Source organism: Rousettus aegyptiacus, unplaced genomic scaffold (genome assembly GCF_014176215.1).
Source record: "Rousettus aegyptiacus isolate mRouAeg1 unplaced genomic scaffold, mRouAeg1.p scaffold_m13_p_3, whole genome shotgun sequence".
Lineage (NCBI taxonomy): Eukaryota > Metazoa > Chordata > Mammalia > Chiroptera > Pteropodidae > Rousettus > Rousettus aegyptiacus.
The window spans coordinates 137714040-137738934 of NW_023416306.1; the positions used below are offsets into that span (position 1 = coordinate 137714040).

At 33.9% G+C, this 24895-nt stretch overlaps 1 protein-coding gene across 1 annotated transcript in view; it reads right to left on the reverse strand.

Moving 5' to 3' along the window:
* ERO1A (endoplasmic reticulum oxidoreductase 1 alpha) overlaps positions 1-24719 on the reverse strand; it is a 35017-nt gene extending 10298 nt beyond the window's left edge. Inside the window, exons 1-9 of the mRNA XM_016120813.2 lie at positions 24380-24719; positions 16237-16356; positions 15332-15415; positions 12579-12617; positions 8592-8668; positions 8425-8498; positions 5708-5828; positions 3732-3778; positions 1562-1573 (exon numbers count right to left, since the gene is read on the reverse strand). Coding sequence (XP_015976299.2) covers positions 1562-1573; positions 3732-3778; positions 5708-5828; positions 8425-8498; positions 8592-8668; positions 12579-12617; positions 15332-15415; positions 16237-16356; positions 24380-24493 — 688 coding nt within the window. The 5' untranslated portion in view covers positions 24494-24719. The remainder of the gene's footprint in view (positions 1-1561; positions 1574-3731; positions 3779-5707; positions 5829-8424; positions 8499-8591; positions 8669-12578; positions 12618-15331; positions 15416-16236; positions 16357-24379) is intronic.
* Positions 24720-24895: the final 176 nt, after the last annotated feature.

A 24895-nucleotide genomic window follows, 5' to 3' on the forward strand; every position in this document is an offset into this window, starting at 1 on the left:
ATAATATACAAATGTATAAATATATCTATTATGAAAATATATAATATTAATAATAATTATTACCAAATGTTAATAGAGAGGCAGTATGGCCTAGTAACTAAGAACATGGACTATGGAGCCAAATTCTGCTATTTATAAGTCATATAATTTTGGCTAAGTTGTTAAACCACTCTAGGACTCATTTTTCTCTGTCTATAAAATGGAGATAAAAATAATACCTCCTAGAATTATTAGAAGGATTAAATGAAATCATATTTGTAAATTGCTTAGAAGAGTACTGGCATGTTGTCTTACCCATTATCATTATCAATTATTTTAGGGTTGTGGGATTATAAGTGACGTGCTCCCTTATAAAAAACCTTTAGCATTTCCTTTCAAGTTTTGGACCATGAATTGGAGGGGAGCCAGAACTATAATATTGTTTGAGACCCAGCCTTCTGATGAAACTTTTAGTTCAGTTTTATAATCCTGAAGTAGCTATTTTCAACTTGACCTGATTCTGATCCAGTTAGATAATCACCTAATATGACAGCTGTCAGAGATAACTTTTTCACATTTGACCAAATGAATACTTGTAGTCATAAATATGATAGTTTCTATAAGGACAGCCTCCACAGGTTAAAATCTTTTCTCTGATTAAACATCTTCAAATAGTATTGAAAAACCGAAATAGTATCCTCTGATGTTGCTGAAATATAGCATAGAACCAGGAATATAGCATAGAACCAGGAATATTAAAACTGATAATTATAGGATCACCACTAACAGTAACAAAATAGGTATCTTTGGAAAAAGAATCTCACTGTTAAAGATTTATTTCTCTTTCCAAAGGTACAGTTGATTCAGTATTTTATTTAGCTGCTATCATTACTGTAATATAAAGTATAATAATAAAATAGTAATGTTATTGGACTTTAGTATTCTGTTATTTAGACATAATGCAAAAGCAATTCATAAAAATAATGTTCAGAAGATCAAGAATTGTGAAGAAGAGGAAAGTGATACTTCACTTTAGCAAATTTAGCAATTTCATCTAGCTAGACTAAAGCTAAGTACTAGTCTTTTATTTAATATCGTTAAACACATGACCTTAAGAATAACAAAAATCATTCTAATCTTATTCATAAATCAAAAAAAAAGATTCTTAAAAAGATTCAAAAATATGTTAAAATTTTTAGAATTACAATTAACTTAAATGGTTAGTAGTGATACCTACTCCCAAGAATCAGCATAATAAGCCTTGGAAACCAGATTGACACTGTGATCATGCCTAGAACCCAGCAGACTCTAGAAGTCAACCAGTACAGGGGAGGGTATTTTTAGATGCCAAGGGAAAATGTACAAGTGAATTACTTGAGGCTAAGGCAGGGTGTTTCTACTGCCTGATGCCAGGCACTTTCATTTCTCCTTAATCTGCTTTCACCTCCAGAATTTTAGATAAAGAAATAAAAATTAACCTTTTCTTTGTTTCAGATGCAGAAAGAAAAAGGTTTGCCAAATAAACATCTGAATATATAAGCAAATGCATATATATAATGTATGATAAAGAAATTATACTTACCTTCACTTTTCCCTGAAAAACAAAACAAAATGTTTATTATTGTAAACTCCTTCCAGATGCCCCTTTAAAGTGCTACACTTCCATAAAATAAGACTTTTTAGAATGGTTGGTTTTAGTTCATCATTTCATCCACGTAAGCAAAATCTGTGAGATACTTCTGACTGGAGCTCTTATCAGTGGTAGAAATTATGCCTGATTCGACTAAATGGCATCATCTCCAAGAGCCTGGATAAAGAGTATTTTTGACTCATACAAGATTTAATATGGGCTAACAAGACAGAAAATCTAATTCATCATCTGAGAGTACTCTTAAATATCTTAAGGACTTACAGTTAGTTATTTTCCACATTTATTTATCCTAAAGCTATAATTGTTTCTGCTACAGATTTGTTATTGTTTTGAAACCTCCAGACTGACATCATAAAATTTTACTCTATTCAGAAATATTTTTAGAGCTTTTTGTAAGATTCAAATTATGCACAATTCAAGAGTTTGTATGCAGCTGCTCATTTACTCTGAAAAATTATCTTCATTTTGCCTAGTTTTATTTAATGCCATCATTGTCTGATTATTAAAGTAACATATGCTCATTGCAAATGTTTTTTTAAAAAAAAAAAGAAAAGAAAAAAGAACACAGATAAAGTAAAAAAAAGTATCATCCATAACTCCCTCTGTCCAAAGATAAATACCATTTACATTTTGGTAAATGTACTTTTTCTTCGTGTATAGATATTTAGATACTGTATTTTTACAAAAATGTGTTATACAGACTTGTATAATGTTCTGATGCCTGTTTTTTCTCAATGTGGTATTGATACAAATGAATACAAATTTTCAGCAACATTTAAATGGCTATATTCTACTACGTAAATATACCATAAATCATTTAACCAATTCCCTAATGATAAACATTTAAACTGTTCCCATTTATCTTTAAGATAAGTGAGAGTGGTTAATTAACTTATCAGATCATAATATGAGTTCACAGTGAAGATCACTTCTCGTCTAGGAGTTTGCATTTCATCTGATATTAAATCAATATCTTCCACTGATACCATATGTGACTCTGTATAAACCAAAAGCCTTATTTAAAGATGTTCTTTCATTTCTAATCTCAGAAAGACCAGCCTGCCAACATTGAGGGAATGATACAATCTCACTGCCTTCCAAGAGGAAATTTATGTTTATGGACCATACAAGGTCAGCAGCTTTTCAAATAAATTTTAAAAATAAAAACCTTACACATTTGCTAAAAGCACATCAAAGATTTTATCAGTAAGCACATATTCAGAGAACAGGGATATATAGTGTAACTGCTTTTTATAAACTGGAGAAGGGTTTGTGAACTTCAATTTTACATCACTTGTGCACCTACACAGTGCCTACCTAGCACATTGTAAATGGTAGATAATCGTTTGTTGAAGGAACAGTGATTTTCACTGTTGTAGATGAGACCATTAAATAAGGAGGACAATTTTCAACATCATTTATCCAACAAACTGCATCTGTGATGTGCCAGGCTCTAGATTATGAGATGAAACCAAAAAATGTTGTCCATATGTCCAAAGTACTAGGCAGGTCAATAGATATATAAATAATAATAAAATAATGCCAGACAGTGGAAAGGGCTGTAAGAGAAACAAAACATGACTTAAGATCACTTCATGAGGAGAAGAGAGTACTTCCAGTTGTGAGGATCAAAGAAAGTGTTATAGAAAAGGATGTATTTGGGCCAGACCTTGAGTATAAGTAGAAAATGAAAAATGTTAATGAGATATAAAGACATGTGAATTTGAAATTGGACTCCCAACATATACAATAATTTTAAGTTTTAGGAAAGATTTGAGGCAGAAGTTTCTTAGCTATTCATTTAACTAGAAAATGAACAAAAATAGTAGAAAAACTGAATATACGTTCTGCAAAAAATGAATAAACAATATAACCTAATCTTTATCCTATGACAGTCTAATAGCATGAACTTAATTATAAAAATACTCCTCACTGAAGTGTAACTATTTTAAACTCCAATTTCTCTGCAAGGGTGAGGCATAGCTTCTATGGAAACAGAACTATATGATCTCATGTGCTCTTGCCAATCCTTATCTTGCCTTATCCTTCCCCATCTAACAAAAGCTGATAAATAACACAGCAGTGCAAATAAATGACTCACCTTGACTGGAAGCCAAAGGATTTAAAGGTCTTTTAATTGTCTGTGGCCTAGAAACAAAAAAATTAAGAATAAAATATAAATGTTACACCTATCGTGTTGTAATTATCTAAGTAAAAGTGAAATTATCTCAGTTTCTGAATGACTATATCCAAAATCAAATTGTTTTATTGAGCTTATAAAATATTATTTAGTTTTCTCTAACTGCTTTAAGGGTGGGTGATGGTTACTTGTTCTAGTGATAACAGTTTCTGATCTTTTCCCATTGTAGCAGCCAAAGTCATTTTCTAACCACTTCTTCAAACAAAGGAAAAAAATACTACTCAGGCTCTTCTCCTAGAGTCACTAGTATGTTTTTATATATATTATATATACCTGTTTGTGTCTGACACAAAGTGCACTCCTAATTAAAAGACAAACAAGCAAAATATAAATACCCAAAACAAACACTAAAATAAAAAAGGAAAAAAGACAATGTGGGTAGATTATATTCCACTTAGGTAATCTTAGGTACATCGATTTGCCCTGTGGCCATCAAGTTTGTGATGATTTCAATAAAAGGTATTTTTTAATAAGAAAAAAGAGTTAATATGTCATCAAAGTGCTTTTAAATCTCAAAATAAATATTCATTAGTTTCATTAGTAAAGTGTAGGGATTGTTTTAATGTCCATTATTTAAATTTTACAAATTTGTGCAGATTGAGACATTTTGGAATAGAATGTGTAAGCTATAATTTAACATACTCAATTTGCATTGTTTATATTTTAGAAATGTTGTAGGAATCATGATATAAATTAGTTAGAAAAGAACTATAATACAATATCTAACAAGTGCTTCAGCAGAACTTTCTTTTAGTTCATACATTTAAAAAAAAACTTTTAAATTAAGTCAATACACTAAACATTCTGAATAATAGTCAAGAGAATTTAAATGAAACACATGGCAGAAATGAATAAATAATGGAATTCTCCACTTCCCAAACTGGAACAATTATTCAAGTCAAAAACAGGAACACTCTGATTTTATTGTTATAAACCTACTTGCTGATTTCTCATATTTATATTTGACTTACAGAAAATGAAGTGTATTATCTCCATATCTGGAAACTCCACAGATTTTCCAAGAATTTCCCCCACATCTGAGATAGCATAATACACACACGCACATGCACACACACATACATACAAATTTTTTCTAAAAATCAATAACCACTTTGGTTAGAGCCTAAAGGCTCTCAACTGGGTAAACTTGAAGAAGCATGTGTCAGTCACCCAGTGATTAAATTGACTGCTTCCATTGTGGTGGTTGAGTATAAAGTGGGTTCTTCCACTTACTAGATCTTTGACTCTGGACAAATCACTTAAAATCAGCTTTCAAATCTGTTTCTCCATCTGTGAACAGTGACGACTACAACACAGAGTAATTACATGGACTAAAGGAGAAAATATATGTAACATGCTTAGCAAACACAATGCCTGGTACACTGTGAGTGCTCAAAAGTGTTAGCTATTATTCTCTGAAATTAATTTAACTTTAACTTTAAAGTGGGTAAAATAACTAAGCCACAAAAAGAGAATTATAAGGCACCAAAAAGAGAATTAGGAGTTAATCTATTCTACTCTATTCTCTACCACTATGTGATCTTGGAAAATGAAATAAATCTCTCTGGCTCCCTTTCACCTTATCTCTAAAATGAGATCATCCACTCAAGGAACATTTTTAAGTGCCTACAAGGCTCTCATCAAAGTCTAATTCTATTCTAAGTCTTTTCAAGAAGAAAGGAATATTTGTTGAAACATGTCTACATGTTTCTCCAGAGAACTGGATAAATAAATAAATAAGTACGTTTCTGTGTCTCAATACAGCCTTTAACAAGGTGAATTTGATTTGCACTTTAAATCTTTAGGATTTTGTTTATTTGTTTACAAAGAGAAACCACTACATATTCCGAAAATTTCTAAGTGAAAATGACACATACTTAAAACAGTTTTCTTCATAAATGACATTCCATATCTTCCAAGCATCTGGTCCCTTGTAACCCGTGTAGCGCTCAGGATTAAGGAGCAAATCTACATATTCAGCATCAGGAGACTGTATGTCTGTAAAAAAAAAAAAAAAAAAAAAAAAAAAAATGTTTTATTAAGCCTTTCTTTTTTCATTTACCTGTAAAAACCTAGTATACAAGACTATTCTATTGATTCTAAGGCACCACAGACGTATCAATGCCTCAGGGATTTAAAACAACTTTTCAAGAGAACAATAAGAATGAAAAGAACCAACACAGCCACATTAAACGTACACAAAAGCATCTTGCTTTTAAAAATGGTAAAAAATATATATATATATACATATACGTGATCTTTAGAATCAAAGAAACATGATTATTCAATTTTCATAAGCTATACAGACAAAGACTATACTATACATTTCCCTCCACATTAAACCACAGTGGTTCAGTAGCAACTAAGGTAAATGAAGAAGTGTTAGTACCATACACTGTTTATTACCAAATACTTACTTCTTACTGGAGCGCCATCAGGATCCACTACAAAGCTACCCCAAACATATAATCTTAAATATACAAAAAGCTATATGCGAGATGACATTTGTGTCAGCATTGTTTATAAAAAGGAAAATTAGAAGCAACCTCATTGCCCAACAGAGCAGAGCAGGTAAAAGCAGGGGCTCTGGAGCCAGAGTGTCTGGGTCGGAATCCAGGCTCCACTATCCAATCACTGCGCAACCCCGGGCAAGTTATATCAATTCTCTATGCTTTGTGCCATCATTTGTAAGATTGGGATAATAAGTATAGTATTACTATGAGACTTAAACATGTTTTTATGTTCAGAGAGTTTAGGACAATCATAAGAGAATAATAAATATTAGCTAGTGGTATTGGTGTTATGATGTATTTTAATAGACCATTTACAGTCAACACTTGAGGTACAAAGGCTATCTAATGAAATGAAAAGGTGAACATTTAGAAAAGCCAATTACAGACATACACATATGAAAATATATAAAAATTGGTGGGATGTTGCTTTCTCATATGTTCTATAATTTATATGTGCATTATAACTTAAAAATCAAAAAATTATAATAAAATAAAATAAAATAAATAAAATAAAATAAAATAAAATAAAATAAAATAAAATAAAATAAAATAAAATAAAATAAAATAAAGGCTCTAGTCTGCCAGTGGCTCTGGGAAATTTTTTAATAGCACAGCAATACCTTACCCATCTAAAAAGCTTAATAATATAAACCAACAAAGAATGAGGAAGTGGGCAAAAATAGCCTCAACACAACCAAAGGAAATGACAACAATTTCAGCAGAAAGGTGCTTATGAGAGAGTCATCAAGTTTTCACTAGAAACTACGTCTTATTGAAAAAAAAAAAAAAAGACAAAAGCAAAAATAAAACTAAGCTCAGTTATTTTTATCTCACTTTATAGTATATTAAAGGCATAAATTAGGGGGAAATTCACTTCTAGAAGCAACATTGTGAGAGCATCCAGAAATAACAGTCTAATGCAGAAGTAATGCACAGTATAGCAAATTATAATAAATTCATAAAAATAACCCTGATTCTCAAAATATCTAAATAATGTTCAGCATCTACTACTTTAAGGCAGAAAACTAATCACCAAGAAATGATTAATATTTTTAATATTTTGCCTAGAGATAAACACTAGTTTCCTCATAATTTTACTTATAAAAAATACTTCATGTCTCCCTACTTTATTTTTAAAAAATTACTATAATCATACTTTGCCAGATGACAAAAGCTCCAATTTTTAAATTTAGAATTATAAAATACCTCCTATAATCCACCTACCATTTACATACATTATTTATTTCTTATAAAGCTGTTCTTAAAAAAAAAAAACCCTTCTTTAACAGAATAAGCAAATGCAAATGGACAAGTGATTCACCCAAGATTTCAGAACTCCACCATATAAGAAGTGAATTATTGATTCTTAGTCTTTGCTAAACAAATATAAGCAGATCATCTCAAAAGGATACTTTTTAAATAGAAGTTAAAATAATACCATTCTTCCTCTAACATTGCAAGCCTAAAAAAAATGTGCTGCATGTTATAAGTTTAATTTTATCTCAGATCGCAATGTTTAGGCCTAAGAGTCCTTGTAGAAAAGATGGTAAAATTAAGGGTTTGGGAGAGTATTTATCCCCTTCCTCTACCAGTCTAAATCTTGGTATGTCTGCATCTCCTTATCCAACAACACCCCAGGGGCCAAAGGAATTCCAAAATGGCCTCAATACAACCAAAGGAAATGACAAAAATTTCAGCAGAGATTATTTTGAAATTCAGAACTTTTCAGATTTTAGAAAAGTAATACAGTACATGCAACACATATTGACTATTACTCCAGCAGGGAATAGGGCAGCAACCTTTAATTAAAGCCATAAATATTTCTGCTGTGAAATACATGAATGAATATTCACACTGACTGAATCTATACTAAACTTAGGGGGAAAAATATTCACTTTTCAGAGTTTTTGGATTTGGGGTATATGCTTAGGAGTTCAATTGTTAGGTCCTATGGTAATTCTATGTTTAGCTTTTTTGAGGAGCTGTCAAACAGAAACTAAGTTTTTAAAAATCATTTTAAAAGAATTTTTTTTCCTTAGGTACAATTTTAAACAAAATGCATACTATGAAAAATGTTATACCATCGGCTTCACAGAAGTTGTCAGAGGAATCATCGTGTTTGGTCCACTGAAGAACAGCCTTCTGCGTTTCCTCACTTTAAACAAAGATAATAGTGTTTAAGTTAACATTTCAGATGAAAAAAAAACAAAAAACATGAAATAATGCCGCAAAAAAAAAAAAATCAGACCTTAGAGATTCATCCACAGCTCCAAGTTGTTCAGCTTGTTCACACTCTTCACTGAGATTATTGGCTTCTTCGGAATACTAAAACGAAAAGAGGAATAAATAGAAAACAACTTACCGCATTTTTCAAACTTTTGAAAAGAATTTCTAAGTTATTTTAGGTTCTTTCATACCTGGCACCATCTCCTTGGATTCAATGCTTTAAAAAAAAAAATAAGCCTTCACATTCCTTCGGAAACTAAAAATAAGTTAGAAGTCTTTGCCCCTTGTTTTTAACAAAGAACACATTTACTATTAGAGTCACGAAAAAAGAATAGTTTATAGTTCTGATAACTCAGTATCAAAATCTTCACTAAAAAAATCCTCAAAGTATGAGGAAGTCACTAGGCAAAGAATCATGAGGCAATATCCCACTTCTTGAAAGACCTAATTGTGAGCATCAGTTTTCTCTTCCATAAAATAAGTGATTGAACTAGATGATGTGTGTCTAAGGTCCATCTCACTATAAATGTCATCATTCTAAAAATTTCCTGGGGCTTACTAGGTCTTATAAAAAGTAGTCCAATGTCCTTAGGTGTTTAAAATATATTCTTTACCAATCGCATTTCTTCTCAATGTCTAAAGCATGATGCATTTATACTTCTAGGTGTGTATGTGGCACAGGGAAAGCGAGTATGGATCGCAAGATTTCACAACACACTAGTCATCACCACCACATAGCTAGAAGGCAACAGTGGAAGCAGAAGGCCACAACTTCAATCACTCAACAAATATACATTGAGTGCCTATGATCAGCTTATTGTTAGGATGACTATACAAATGACCGTCCAGACTATGATACTTTTGAGAATAAAAGTGAACATTAAAATAACTGAAAATGATATAATTTTCTAAAATATTTTTTTACTAAATAAAAACTTTGTTTCATTATACTGATTGACCTCTGAAATAGCTTAATTCAAAGATAATTTGTAAAAATAAAGTTCTTTTATACAAAATTAAGTATTAAGGGGTAAAGGGATAGGATATATTCAACCAACTTTCAAGTGGTTCAGAAAATAATAAGAATATGCACTTATAAAAAGCATGCTAAAACAAATGAGGCAAAATATTAAGAATTAGAGTACATAAAACCTCTTTATACTAAACTTGTTACTTTTTCTACATAAGAAATAATTTCAAAATAAAAAGCTTAAAATACATGTCAGAAAATGATCAAAATTTTTTCAAAAAAGAACATATACCTATGTATATTAATATACTGATATATGTTAAAACAAATGTTTTAACTTTATTGTAATTATCTGAACATTAAAACATAAATTAAAATAACTATTTTTAGTTCCTAGTAATAATTCGATCAGCTTCATTGAGTCACATCTGTCTTGTACTATGTAATCAGTATTTTCTGGAAGAAAAATATTTTTCAATTTGTCCTTATTTTTAAGTTTTCATGAAATATCTCATAATCTTCTTTAAAGTTAGTTTTTATGGTTAATCAATTTGAAATTATCAATACCTTCAATTGACTCTTCTCTGCAGATATAATTTTTAATTGTGAAGATATTCTGTCTACATGTAAACATGTGAAAATATTTTAGTCCAAATATTTTCACATTTATTCTTTTGCCTCCAAAATACATTGCTTCAATAAAAATTTTAAGACAAAACTTATTAAATAAGTTGTCTATTTTTTGTATTATTTTAAATTTTTTTCCAAATACATATGCTATAAAATTGCAAGCCTTAAATTCATTCCACTTCAGGTCAGAATATAAATTTATCAAACTAAAAGCAAGAGTTTCATCAAGAGAAGACTCTTCCCACAGGTAAAGACAATTATAAAATTTCAGAATTAAACCTAGAATGCCATTTGAACTGTCCTCACTTAATGTATTCAATTCCTTCCTCAGCTTTTTAAATATTTGTAGGAATAAATTTCAAGGTCTTTGTATACAAACTTTGTTATAAAAATTGTGATTTGCTAAACCTTCAAAGGCTGAAATTTGTTTTGTTTTTTTGCCTTAAGCATTCTATTCATTGATACTTTGAATAATGATTTTCTATTAATTTTAAACAAATTATAATCAACATTCAAAAGGCTCATTTATTAAAAAATTTTTCAATACCACTGCAGGATGCTTAGATTGTTTTCAAAACAGTTCTGCAAGGGCTCAAACATTTATAAAATCTGATTGATGATAAACAGCAAACAAGTACTCCTACCATGCCAAAGGTATGTTTTTTTCAGCATTAGCTTCATCTCAAAAATTTTACAGTATTTGCATAAAAATCTATATATTTGAAAATTACTACTTCTATCAATCGGTAAAATATCACAGTGTGTTTGGACACAATTATGAATTATGTGTATCTTAACCAAATGCAAATTCATTTCTGATCCACAGATTTCTTGATTTAGTAAGGATATTGTTTTTATCAAAATTTGTATATGTATTATTGCCATAAAACAAATATTTTGTCTTCAATTTTGAACTTTAAATGAATTTATATTAGCATTCACAATAGTGACAAATGTTTTCCTTCAACAAAATGAAATTCCAAAAGTTTTCTTTGAGTCTATCAAATGAATGAAAAAAAATTTAAAGATTTTCTATTTGAAACAGTTGATAGCATCATTTAACTATGTACAATGTTCTGCATTGGAGCCAACACATTGGCTATGATTTCACTCTTTGTGTGCGAACAAGAAAACATAGAATCGAAAATGAGAAACTCTAGAATCTATAATAAGTAAATATGGGAAAAAATACAAATCTTCCATATGGAAAAATTCCAAATGATTTATAGCCTCAAAGAGATGAAGCACTCCTTAAGTGTGGGCTGTGCATAGTGACTTCCTTCCAAAGAATACACTATGGAAAAGGTGAAAAAGAGTAAACCTGCAATGGAGAAACCTGACAAAACTGCCTCAGCCAGGTGATCGAGGTTAACATTAACAGTGATAAGTCATGATGATAGAATGTGACATGACGTGATGTGATGTGATGTGATGTGATGTGATGTGATGTGATGTGATGTGATGAATTGGCACTTTACTTCTGTGGTCTTCCTCCCAAAAACACATAGCCATACTCAGATCATGAGCACGATGCCAGACAAATCCCAATTCAGAGATATTCCACAAATACCTGACTAGTACTCCTCAAAACCACCTTATCAAAAACAAGGAAATTCCGAGAAACTGTCAAAGCCAAGAGGAATCTAAGGAGAAATGACTCCTAAATGTAATTTGCCATCCTGGATGGGATCCTATAACACAAAAAAAGGCATTGGGTAGAAAATTAAGGAAATTTGAATAAAGTATAGACTTTAGTTAGTAATAATGTATCAATCTAGATCCATTAACAGTAATAAATGTACCATACTAATGTAAGATGTTAATTACAGAGGAAACAAGGTGTGGAGTATGTGGGAACTCTGTACAATTTTTCTGCAAATCTAAAAGTATTATAAAATCAAAAATGTATTTAAAAAGAGTGACATATGACATATCAACCAGATGCAATGTGTAGAATATGTTTGAATACTGTTTCAAACAAATTAATAAGGCACCTATGAAACAACTAGAGAAATCTGAAGCCTGACTATGGTTATATTTTTTTAAAGTATATGTCTGTTGTAGAGATATATGTGTAGTATTTGGAAACAAAATAATTTTTCTGAGATTGGCTTTAAAATAACTGGGAGAATGAAGTAGGAGGTACTGATAAAACAAGACTGATGATGTATTGATAATTGCTGAAGCTGGGTGATGGATACATGTTTTTATTTCTCTACCTTTATTTCTCTTCCATGCTTTCCATAATAAAAGTCTGAACAAAAGAACTGGAGCCATTGAGTACAAATAGCTCTCAAGGGGTTTCACTCTAAAGAGGAGCAGAGAAGTGGAGCAGTAGCTAGCAGGCGAAAAGAGTTATTCAAGATTTTTGTTAAGATGCTAGACACATTAATAAATATATGTACATACCTTGTAACTTGCAGATTTAATTCCATCAGGAACTTCATCCTGAAAAAGAAAAAAAAAAAGCTTTTATATGACATTCTATCTTCTAAAACATATTTTAAATTTCAATGATTTACAAGAAAAATTCATAAAACAAATTACTGAAGTTAACATGTTATTTAAACTAGGTATAGGCAATTTTAATATTATTTCTTACAAGTAAACAAAAAAGTTCAACAACACATTCTGATCGTATATTACATTGTAGCATCGAAATGTAAAAATGCCACTTAAAAATGCCACTTGGCTATTATTTCTTTTGATGCTTGAATTATCCACATTTGGCCAGTAGGGGGCCCACTAATTGCTTACTTATTTGCACCTGTGTCCTTTTGATAGTACCATATTTTGTTTTCTGTTATGATAAGATATTACAAGCTCATCTTGTATATTTCTTGTTCTAGTCTTAGAATCAATCATGTTTTTTAAAGAGCCTTACTTCTTTTCAGAGGAAAATGGTACTGGTTTTCAGTTGTGCATTGGCCACTCTAACTACATCACCTATCTGTCTATCATCAAAGTGATGCTATGAGTAAAGATAATGATGTATCTGCAGTAACTCAGTAAATTGCAGAGCCTAATGCTAACTATATTCCTGAGTTAGATTACACCTGCCCAAAGGGAACGACCCACACAGAGACAATGACTTCATTGTGTACCCTTTCAGACTCTGAACTAAGTCAATGTATGTTCTTTCTCTATGGCCAGATATTTCGATGATTTCCATTTTTTAAAATATAATAAACTATACCAAATTTATAGACTAATTTCAACAGAACTGACAACTTTATAAAATTTAGTACTGCTTTACAGTCATCTTTAAACATTTGCTTAATTATTTTAGTAATTTAGTGAAATTCCTAGTAGCTAGGTCCAAGAATATGTAGCATTTTAATTTTTTTGATACATTTCTCAAATTAATCTCCGGAAAGACTTAACCACCAGAGTGTTCAATTCTTATTCCCAGATTAATACTGGCTATTTTATTCTTTTTCACACTGAACAATTAATATTGGAGGTGAAAGAACGTTGTTTTAATTCATTGTAAAGGGAATAAATAACTGGCTTTTCAGCTTATAGTGAGATTCCAGCCTCTATGGGCAGATCATCTGCCACATTCAAATATTCTCTGGAATCAGGGATGCAAATCAAAGGATATGGACTTTAAAGCACCAAGTATGAGAAAGAGAATTTTTATTTTTATTATTTTTCTATCTTCTGCTGGGTCCCAGGGTATAACATGAACCAACTCTAAAAATGAACTGAAAAGAAATCAAACTGTTGACAAATGAAGTTGGTGTTGGTTCTTTGTTTAGTTCAAAAAAGGTATTAACAAAACAGCAGCACACCACCTGATGTAAAGAGTTAACTGTATTTAACCTTGAACATCTATTAGGTTATGAAAGAATTATTAATTGCTTTAGGTGTGATAACTGCACTGAGTTCATGATGTAATGTCCTTTTGGTAAAATGCATACTGAAGTATATAATAATGAGGTATCGAAATATCAGTAATGTGCAATATAAATGCTAGCTATGAAAGCTGATTATCTAGGCTGAAGCAAGTATTTCAAGGTATTTGAAGTGATCTCTAGTCACTTTTTGGTTCCGACGGACTGCCCTACTTAGGAAATATCAGAACTGAGGCCAGGCTCATCCTAAGAGAAATGTAGTAGTTTCTCATGTTTCCCTCCTCTGCTCCCCTTCCCCTCTGCTCCCATAGTGCATATCTGTTCAGTATATCTATTATTGGGCTATCACATCTGTATTGAAATAATCCCGTAGTGTTTCTCTCCCTTAGTAAACCATAGCTCAATATAAAAGCTCAGCTTATACGTCCAAGTCATGGCACTTAGTAGACCCTCAAAATATATTCACTATTGAACCAAATTACATTCAATTGCTAATTGATATTCTTTTACCAGTTTCTTCTTCATTTCCTCATCTTCCCTCCAACCCCCTACAACATTGCCAATTATGTTTCCAAAATCTTGGGTCTAATCATGACACAACTCCTTCCTTTCTATAATATACTTAAGTGGACAAACATCATCTAATTATCTTTTAAAGAAAAAATCCTCATTTTATTATACTATAAGCATAACTTTGTTCAGGTAAGATATAAGAAGAAAAACAAACTACAGTTGCTCCTCACTTAAAATGGGGTTATACCCTAATAAACCCATCATAAATTAAAAATATACTGAGTCAAAATGCATTTAATATATCTAACCTAATAACCTAAATCATCGTAGCTTAGTCTAGCCTACCTTAAATGTGCTCAGAACACTTACATGAGCCTATGGTTGGGCAAAATCATTTTGCTGCCACTGCCCAGCATCACAAGAGAGTATAGTACGGTATATGCTAGCCCAGGAAAAGATCAATATTCAAAATTCAAAATACAGTTTCTACTGAATGCGTATTGCTTTCACACCATCGTAAAGCCAAAAAGCCATAAATTGAACCACTGATTAAGTCGGAGACTGTTTGTTGTAATCTCACTAATGAGTAAAAGAATTATATTAACCACAAAATTTAAATTCTATTATGAAGGTAGTATAATTCAAAATTGGTTTTATATTTGTAAGTTTGGGTTTTTAACATGTGAATGTTAAACATTATATTTGGCCTAATGTTATTTTAGTTTTATTGGCCCATTTAAAAGAGTTTCAATTACTTGAAAAAAGACGTAACAGTTCTTAAATGGTTCTTACAAATTGACAAGGCTTGACAGCACAGTCTCTTCGTCCACATTGGTTGATATCATTCCAGAAAGGACATAGCCTCTTCAGATTTACCTGTAAAATAATAATAGAAAAAGTTTAAAAATAATCTCTAAAAATAGAAACTTTATAATTGACAGATATTGAATTATAATGCTATAACCTGGTTATGTTATTGGCTGCAATTTTTCTATTTCTTTCACTTACCTATCAGAAACTCTTTAAAACTCTATTAATTTCACTTTTACTTGTCAAGTTCCAATGATAACATAAATGTGTAGCTAGTGTAAGTAAATTGGTAGCATTGGTTAGAAAGATACAGAATGCTACTAAACAAACTCTAAACCAATGGCAACTAGGAGTCAAAGTAGCTCAGGTCACCACTGGTTGACTTCTATTCTTTTTAAGCAAGTATAGTTAACAAAATAGAACAGTTAGACAATTTTGAACTCAGACTCTAACTCTACAATCCCATGATCAGGTTTTCTAAACTCTTTCAATAGATATTTAAAAATGAAATATGACAAGTGACTTGCTAAAATAATACAAGTCAGAAGAGTTTATCAAAAATATTTAATTATTTTAATTAATTGAAATAAATCTGATGTTTTAGAAAATTATAAACAACTCACAATTTTGATAGCAATACATATAATAGTTTCTGTTCTAACTAGCTTCTAACTTTTGAGTGCAAAACTCAGTTATTGACATTAAAAGTATCCAATGGGTAGTTTCAGAACCACATGGTTCGTTCTTGTGAAATGAATTTTCCTAGCATAGCTTTAATCAATTTTAAGTAATAATTACAATTCGGAGGCTTAGCAATGCCTAAGAAAAATGTAATCATCCATTTAAACTTTACATTCTCTTCTACAAAGAATTAAAAATAAAAATACCTTGTAATATCTAAAGTAGTCACTCTCAAGAAGTCTTTGTAGTCTTGGGAAAAGCCTGTAGTTATTAAATTTATCAATGGTTTCAACATCACAGATACAATCATCCAAATAACCACTAACCTGTTACAAAGAAAACAAAGTATTAAATCAAAATGTCTTAGATTCAACAGGGTTCTCTTTCCTCCCATGGTTATAATGAAAGCCCACTAAATCACCCTATTCTCCTTCCTCTCCCAAATTTTCTGAGATAAGGTAGGACAATAATCTAGTAATGCTATTGCTCTTACTATAGACCTAGAAGAATGCAGTGGATACTTTTGTAGGGTATACTGAGCTTATAATGATCCACACAAACCCAAAGATTTACTACTTACTTAAAGCAATGTTTAATTAATTCTGCAGCCACTTTGTAACCCTGCCCACCAGGCCTGACCAGGGGTGAGCATCTGACCCAAACCAGGTCATGGTCCCCACTCCAGGAATCTGGAATTGAGACTAAGAGGCAGAGATGTTTCTTCCTGTGGTTATACCAGTAAATGAGGAAACTCAGACCATATTCCATCATGTGAACTGAGGAGCACATGAACCAGTTAGCAGAGAAAGGAAAGATTTTAAAAGATACACAAAGAAATAGAGATTGGAGACAGAAAACACATGCTACCTAGAAACACATGCTACCTAGACTCCCCAGTGTTTTCCAGCTCCCACTTCTACCCATCTTTCCTGAAGCCCAGCTGCATTCCCATCCTTGGCTTTTCTGAGACTATAGTCGTATAATTCAGTTATCTCTTTCTCCTTTATTTTAGTTTCCTACAGGATGTATAGGTCAGAGACAAGCTTGGTGAATGTATAAAAAGAATTAATACTGAATTTATAAGGCAAACAATAATTCATTATAAAAATTTAAAGACCCTCAAATATTGGGCTATGACAATTTTTAAAGGTTTGAAATAGTGCTTAGCAATTACTTATTTTTAGCAACACCGAGATAGCAAATTGCCAATCTTGATCTTCCAATGCTTAATACTGATGTCTCAATTGTATTTACTAAATCAAATTATTAAATAGACCTATACAAGGATACAAAGGGAAATTATATTATAATCAATGCTACTAAATTGTAAACTAAAATTCTTAGATGTTTATTTGGGGTTAGGCAAATACCTAACAGAATTAATTAAACATTGCTTTAAGTAAGTAATAAATAGATCATAATTTTTAAAAAGTAAATAAAACTTAAAAAAATATACAACACACTGCAGAAAAGGAATCCTTATCATACTTTGGTTTGAATATTTGCATTATAAACTACTTTCAATTTTATTTTAGGAAGACTTGCTGCCAACAAAAAAATTTTTTTTTTTAATCTAGTGATAAGGAACCAAATAAATAATACTTTACTGAAATATTGAACTTAGATGTTTTCCTTTTGGAATATGTAAAATCCAACACTACCTTTTAATTTCAAAACATCACAGAACAGTAATGGAAATTTTTCACCTAAGAGACAAGAATACTTTGGATAATGACAGCAATATTCAAGAACTAAGTTGCTTTTTTTTTTTTTTTTTTTTACCAATTTGCTTTGTCTTATTTGTTTTTGGACTAATTCAGTTTCTAGAAATCTGATCTACATATTTGTCACTATAATGACTATGTTCATTTCATATGCAAATATATCCTTGCTTCCTGTTAAAAAAAAGATCTCTGAGTATACAATAACCTTAGAGTCCTAATTTTGGACTCTAGCTAACAAAAGTGCTTCTAACCCAGACAATTTGATTTTTCACACCTGTTTCTTTTAAACCTTAATAGCAGAATTTCTAAGGATATAAAATAGCTACTGTTTCTCCCCTTGGATACAAATTATTATGCAAACAATAACAGGTTCAAAGATTGCAAAGGCCAAAGGAACACATGCCAGATACATTAAATCACAAAAGAAACACACAAAAAACTTGAGAGAAAGTATTTGAAGCAACCCATTTTTCCACATAAGTAATTCACTTTTAAGGTAAAAATCTATCTTCAATATTCAGGCTCAGGAATCACATCTTTTGGGAAGCTGCCCTGCCAATACCACTCACCCCTGCTGGGTTAACTGTCTCTCTTATGTGCTCCCATATATGAGAATTACCTCTCACTGTATGGAATGTATCTATTCGACTCCCACCCACTAGACTTTAAAATCCTTGAGAGAAAAATCATGTTTATTCACCTTTGTATTCTCAGTACTTTGCACTGTACTTTTTAGAAAGCACACAGTAGATGATCAAAAATTATTTGTGGAATTGATGGGTGAATTAATGAATGAGTGCTGCCCACTGTCATTCTCATTCACTGGAGAGCAGTACCATACTATCTAATTATAACTAAGTATCACCATGTCACCTATGGTGGTGCTCAGTGCCCCGGACCACAAAAACTCAAGTGGCAGGAATGCACTCACAGAGCAAGGAAAGCAGGTAGCAAAGGTAAACAACCTACCTATTGACCCAACATTCTATGGATCCACATTTTAATTACAAAGGAAGTTATAAGAAGCCCCAAAGCAGAAAAGAATGCAAGATGCATCCAGAGCAGAGGTGGCTTAAAAACTAGAGACCTCGGAGGAAGAGAAGGCAGGACCATGGTAAATTGAAAATCTCCTGCCCCTTTTCTTAGAAATTGAGTAGGAAGTATTCCCAACTATGCAGCAGGTAGAAGGACAGTTAAGGAGGTAGAATGGGGGATGGCCAGAGTTTCAGTAGATGGAGAGAGCCCAGGAAAGGAGAGAAAGGAAGATATTTGGGAATCCAAGCCATCTGACCATTTGGAAAGGTTGCCAACAGGCAGCAGAACCTGGTCCCTTCTAGGAAGTTTGACAGGTATGATGCCAGGCCCAGTTTTAGAAACTTGAGAACCAAGTACATTACCAGAATAGAGTCTCAGGAAAAGACCAAGGTAGAAATACAATTAATAGACACAGAGCAGAATCTTAGGAACAAAGCAAAGTCCTATTACCTAAGCTAAGACCAAAAGGGACTGATTTGTAAAGAGGGTGACTTGATGTTGCACTTAAGAATGTACTAAGGCTGCTTAAATAATTACTACTCCTATCTCCTGAAGTGAAAAAGAATTCTGGTCATACCATAGAAATCTGAATTTAAAAAAATGTATCCCCCTTCCCATACACACAAAGTGACTGATGTATGCTAAAATTTGAAGCTCACTGCTCTAGGCCTCAGGTGATACTCAGCTGGGGGTAGGGGCCCAAACTAATAGAAGACAATTAAAGCCCCTTGTCGAGGGATGGTAGATACAAGGACCAACGTGGGCCTGACCATAGCATCATCCAGTTTAATGTCCTAGTTTCTTAAGAGCTGGAGAGGCTTTGAAGGCCTTCTAGTGCAACCTCCCAAGCAACACAACCACCCCCTCCAATAAACCCTCAAGGAGGAGGCAGTACATAACAATGGTTAGCATGCAAGATCCAGAGTCAGGCCTTCTAGGGTTGAATCTCATCCCTACTACATATTAGTTATTGACCTTAGTCACATTTTTTAAGCTCTCTAGGCCTCAGTTTCCAATCTGAATACAAAATTTAAAAATACCAGTAAGTGTTGATGATTATTACCTTGCCACTTATATGCTTTCAGTGAAAGGGATCTTACTAGTCCCCAAAGCAAACTACATTTTTTTAATGAACATAAAAAAAAAAAAAAATAGGCCAAGTTTGTAGTTAAAATTTTCCAAAAATCTTGCATTTGTAGCTCCAAAGGAACATAGAACTAGATAACCAAAAGTTAGCTGCCGAAGAAGCCTCAATCACTTTCTCCATTGATTGATGGGTGTGGACCAAATGCCAAAATACTGTACAAAAAGCAAAAGAAAAGAAAATAACACCGGCCTGCTTGTTCACTATTCTCTGGTAAGAGGTATTCTCTACTTTTCAATGAAAGACAAAACAAAAAACTTTCTAAATAGTTTCCTTGTGTACTAAGAACTTCTAGCCCTTCCACAGATTACCATTTCTATCCCAAAGCACTGTAAGAATATATTCCTCATATTCATACGAAACATGAAATACCTTTTTTTGCATAAAAGTGCTCAAAGTGTGCTTTATTTGGCAAGTAACTTTAGCTGTTTTTAATTTTATTGTGTTTTGTGACCATAAAAAAGAACATGAAAAGTATTCATTCAATAATAAAAGCATGAAAACAAAGATTTCATACTGGGTAGTTGGTACCATTCTAAAGATATGGAATGAATGCTAAAAGCTATTTCTGCTTTAAGTTTCGGTCTTGATAGAAGTCTAAATTGCTGTTAAGTGACTCAAAGTAGAGCAACCAATGTGATGCATGTTTTCTGTTCCGCATGCTTTGTTCAGAAAATCCTGGAATGTAGCAAACACTGAGAGTCAATGCACATCTCTCTAGTACAACCTGTTTCAAAGATCCCGTTGACTAAGTTTTAATCCTGGACTTATATCCACCCACCACCAAACATATTATCAAGTGTCTTTTCCATGCCCGGGCCACTCTTGACTAACAAATAAAAAAATTTTTTAATTGACCTAAACAAGACACTTGACAAGGAAATCTGCTAAGATACATTATTGACCATAACAGAACTAAAGTATACTTTTGTTTCACTTATTGAATTGAAATGATGGCCTCTGTTATTAAGTTTATTTAAGTAGACCATTTTAAATTTCTCTTAAAATTGTTTTTTAGTATGTGACCCTCAATTTATTATTTTTTAAAGTTGACCCTGAAAAGAAAACCAGATATCCACTCTTGTTCTAAAAGGAAAAGAAAGGGGTCTAACAAATTTTTGTGTTGGGGCAGTATTTAAATCTTGAAAATATTATGAAAGGGGGAAAAAAGTTTAAACGTAAATCAGAAGAAAAAGAAAGTAAATGTAAAAATTTAATAGCTCCCCAATTCTAGTCAGATATCTGAAAAAGGTATTGAGGGCAAAAAGTGAAAAGCTTAAGATCTACTTTTATTCCATTATCCAACCTCTAGAATGCAGTTGAAAATGTCCATATTGGACATCTTTCAATACTAAATACCTTATTGGGGGGGGAGGGGGAGACTTTCTCGTTTAAAAAAATTTTCAATTATAGTTGATATTCAACATTTTATTAGTTTCAGGTGTACAGCATAGTGGTTAGATATTTAGATAACTTACAAAGTGATCCCCCCAATAAGTCTAGTATCCCCCTGACACCATACATACTTATTATAATATTATTGACTATATTCCCTATGCTATACTTTACATTCCCATTACTATTTTTAACTGCCAATTTGTACTTCTTAATTCCTTCACTTTTTTCACTCAGCCCCTCAACACAACTTTCACAGGGCCACCAGCAGTTTGTTCTCTGTATCTGTGTTTGTTTCTGTTTGATTTGTGCATTTATTTTGTTTTTTAGATTGCATATATAAGTTAAATCATGGTGCATTTGTCTTTGTCTGATTTATTTCACTTAGCATAATACCCTTTGGGTCTAACCTTATTGTCACGAATAGTAAAATTTCATTTTTTATGGCCAAGTAATATTCCATTGTATATATATAGTACATCTTCTTTATCCAATTGTCTATTGATGGACACTAGGTCTTGTTTTCTTATCCATTCAGTCACCCTGTCTTTTGACTGGAGCATTTAATCCATTTACATTTAAACTAATTATTAATAGGTATGTAGTTATTGTCATTTTATTATTCATATTTTTATCTTCTTCTTAAAGAAGTCCCTTTAACATTTTTTCTAATACTGGTCTGTGGTGATGAACTCCTTTAGCTTCTTGTCTGGGAAGGTCTTTATCTCTTCTTTGATTCTAAATGACAGCCTTGCTGGGTAGAGGAATCTTGGTTATAGATCCTTGCTTTTCACCACTGACTATTTCATGCTAATCCCTCTGGACAGCAGTTTCTATTGAGAAATCAGCTGACAGTTTTGTGGGCTCTCCTTTGTACATAACTAACTGTTTTTCTCTTGCTACTTTTAAGTTTCTCTGTCTTTTCCATTTTAATTATGATGTGTGGGCCTTGGTGTGAGCCTCTTTGGTTTCATCTTCTTTGAGACTCTCTGCATTTCCTGGACCTGTATGTCTATTTCCTTTGGCAGGATAAAGAAGTTTTCAGTCATTATTTCTTCAAATAATTTTTCAATTTCTTGCTCTCTCTCCTCCTTCTGGTATCCCTATAATGTAAATGTTGTTATGCTTGATGTTGTCCCAGAGGTCCCTTAAACTACCCTCATTTTTAAAAATTATATTTCTTTTTGCTGTTCTGGAGAAACAAAATGGCAAAGAGAGCTGCTCTCCAGCCCTTGCCTAGACACCAGATAATTCAGGTCCTTCCTGTATGCCCTTCATGTTGAGCTGCTGTTCAGTTCTGAAGCTCATAGTCAGTGCCACCATCAGTGAATGTCTGTGCTTGGGCCCTTTAAGATGAGCACCTGGGACTCCAGCAGCCTTCTGTCTCACCCAGATGGAAGCCCTGCTGATTTTCACAGCCAGATGTTGTGTGGACTGTTCTTCCCAGTATTGGTGCTCTGTGTTGGGGACCCTGGTATGGGGTGGGACTCCTCATTCCTCAGGAGAGGGGAGGGGTCTCCACAGCCAAGACATCATTCCCAGTTCTTAACTGCCACATATGGGTGTATGACCAATCCGGTTCACATCTCCAACCCTCAGACCAGTCTCAATGCAGCTTTTTCTTTATATCTTTAGTTATAAGGGTTCTGTTCAGCTAGTTTTCAGGTGGTTCTCAAGGGTGGTGTTCTATAATCTAGTTGTAACTTTGATGTGATCATGAAAGGAAAGTGCAGCATTTACCTATTCCACTATCTTGATGTGAAGTCCTAAACACCTTATTTTAAAGGCATTTATTAATATTTTACTTATTAAACGTTTAAACTCTTTAAATGTTTAAACTTTGTACTACATTATATTGTAATCAGAAGAAAAATGACCCTTTTCTGTGTGCCACTTACAATCACTGAAGGTAAAAGAGCTTTTCAATCTTAGTTGTAAAGCATCAACTTACTTTTTAACTTCTCTTACATGTTTTCAGATAACAGAACTGCCAAATTACTCAGCAAAACAACAAAATCCAAGAACATAAAGCAGTGAGAAAGATATCTCTTCCTCTCCTGATATTTAAAGTGTTTCTGTACTCTGTGAAATAGTATCATCGCCCCTACACACATAAAATGTTATTTTTGATAATAAATGAATAGTAAATCCACTTAAAAAGATGCTTACCCCCAATTTTGTATAAGTAATTTTTATCAACAGAAGCCAACCAAAAGATGACTTTAAGAGCAATGACATTAAAATGTAAGCAATGTAGATCCAGAAACCTGGATTTTTTTTTAAATTTTTTGCTCATCTGTTGCTAACAGAAGGAAATGATCATAATATACTTGTAATCAAATTTGTGCACTGAGTAGTAAGGACCATCCTCCCAATTCAAACCAGTTATACTGTTGTCACAGTTTGAGAATCTCATTACAGTAAGGAAAAAGAAAGGCCACACAGGGCAACCGCCACCCCAAAGACACCAGGCACTGGGCTTAGACACAGAAAAGTCACATGAAGCCATTCTCCTGCCTGACAAGGAGTTCTGAGAGCAGACCCCTCACCCCACCCCAACCCGTCCCCACAAAAAACTGTCCTGGCCAGAAAGACTGGAAAAGACATCCAGTACAGGCACAGCATACACAGTTCCAGGTCAAGTTAGAAGTTAGAAAGACCCAAGTTCTGCAGAAATAACAAATATTGAGATATTGAGTGTGTACGCACACTGCGCACACCCTCTCGGGGTGGGGAAGACCAACAAAGATGCATAAAGCAACTCGGTAAAAACACACAGAGTGCACCTACACCTCTCTCCCCACGCCTGATCCGAAGTGCGGGAGGGCACTTCGAGGTCCAGGCTGCGATAGGAAACCCGTCCACACCGACTCGGGCGAGCTGCAGAGGACTCAGCCCAGCCAGGGAGCGGAAGCACAAGAGGCTCGTTCCGGGAGGGTGAAGATGCAGGGATGTACGCCCAGCCCCTCACCTGCCTCGGCTCGCGGGATAGAGCGCAGAGAGAAGGCTGGGAGCACAGGGATGGGCAGCACGGCCTCGCACACCCCTCACCTGACAGAAGCACCTCTGCGCCGCCGTCTCTGCGGGCTGCTGCTCGCAGTGGCCCAAGCCGAGCAGCCACACTGCGCCCAAGAGGTGGATCAGGAAGCCCCAGCGGCTACCCATAGCCGCTCCTGCCGCTTGTCGCCGCGCACCTCGGAGAACCCAGCACTGGGGCGCAGGCCGTGCATCCACAAATGAAGCAGCGCGGGCCGGCCCCCTCCAGCGCCCCACCTCCAGGCCGCCTCCCGGGCCCGCCCTCAGGCGATCCAGCCTCTCAGCGGCCGCCACCACCCCGTGGAGCCTGCGGACGTGCCGAGGCGCCCGCGCCGGCTGCCTGGGTCCTCGCGCCGCTTCCTTCCCGCGCGTGAGGTTGACAAACGAACCTGCTTCCCGGTTCCGCCCGCCCGACAGCCGCGCGCGGCCCCGCCCCACCAACGCTGCGAGCCTCGAGACAAGGCCGGACCGGCCCGGCCCGCTCCGCGCCCCCCGCCCGCAGCCCCCGCACGGGAGTCGGGGTCCTTCCTA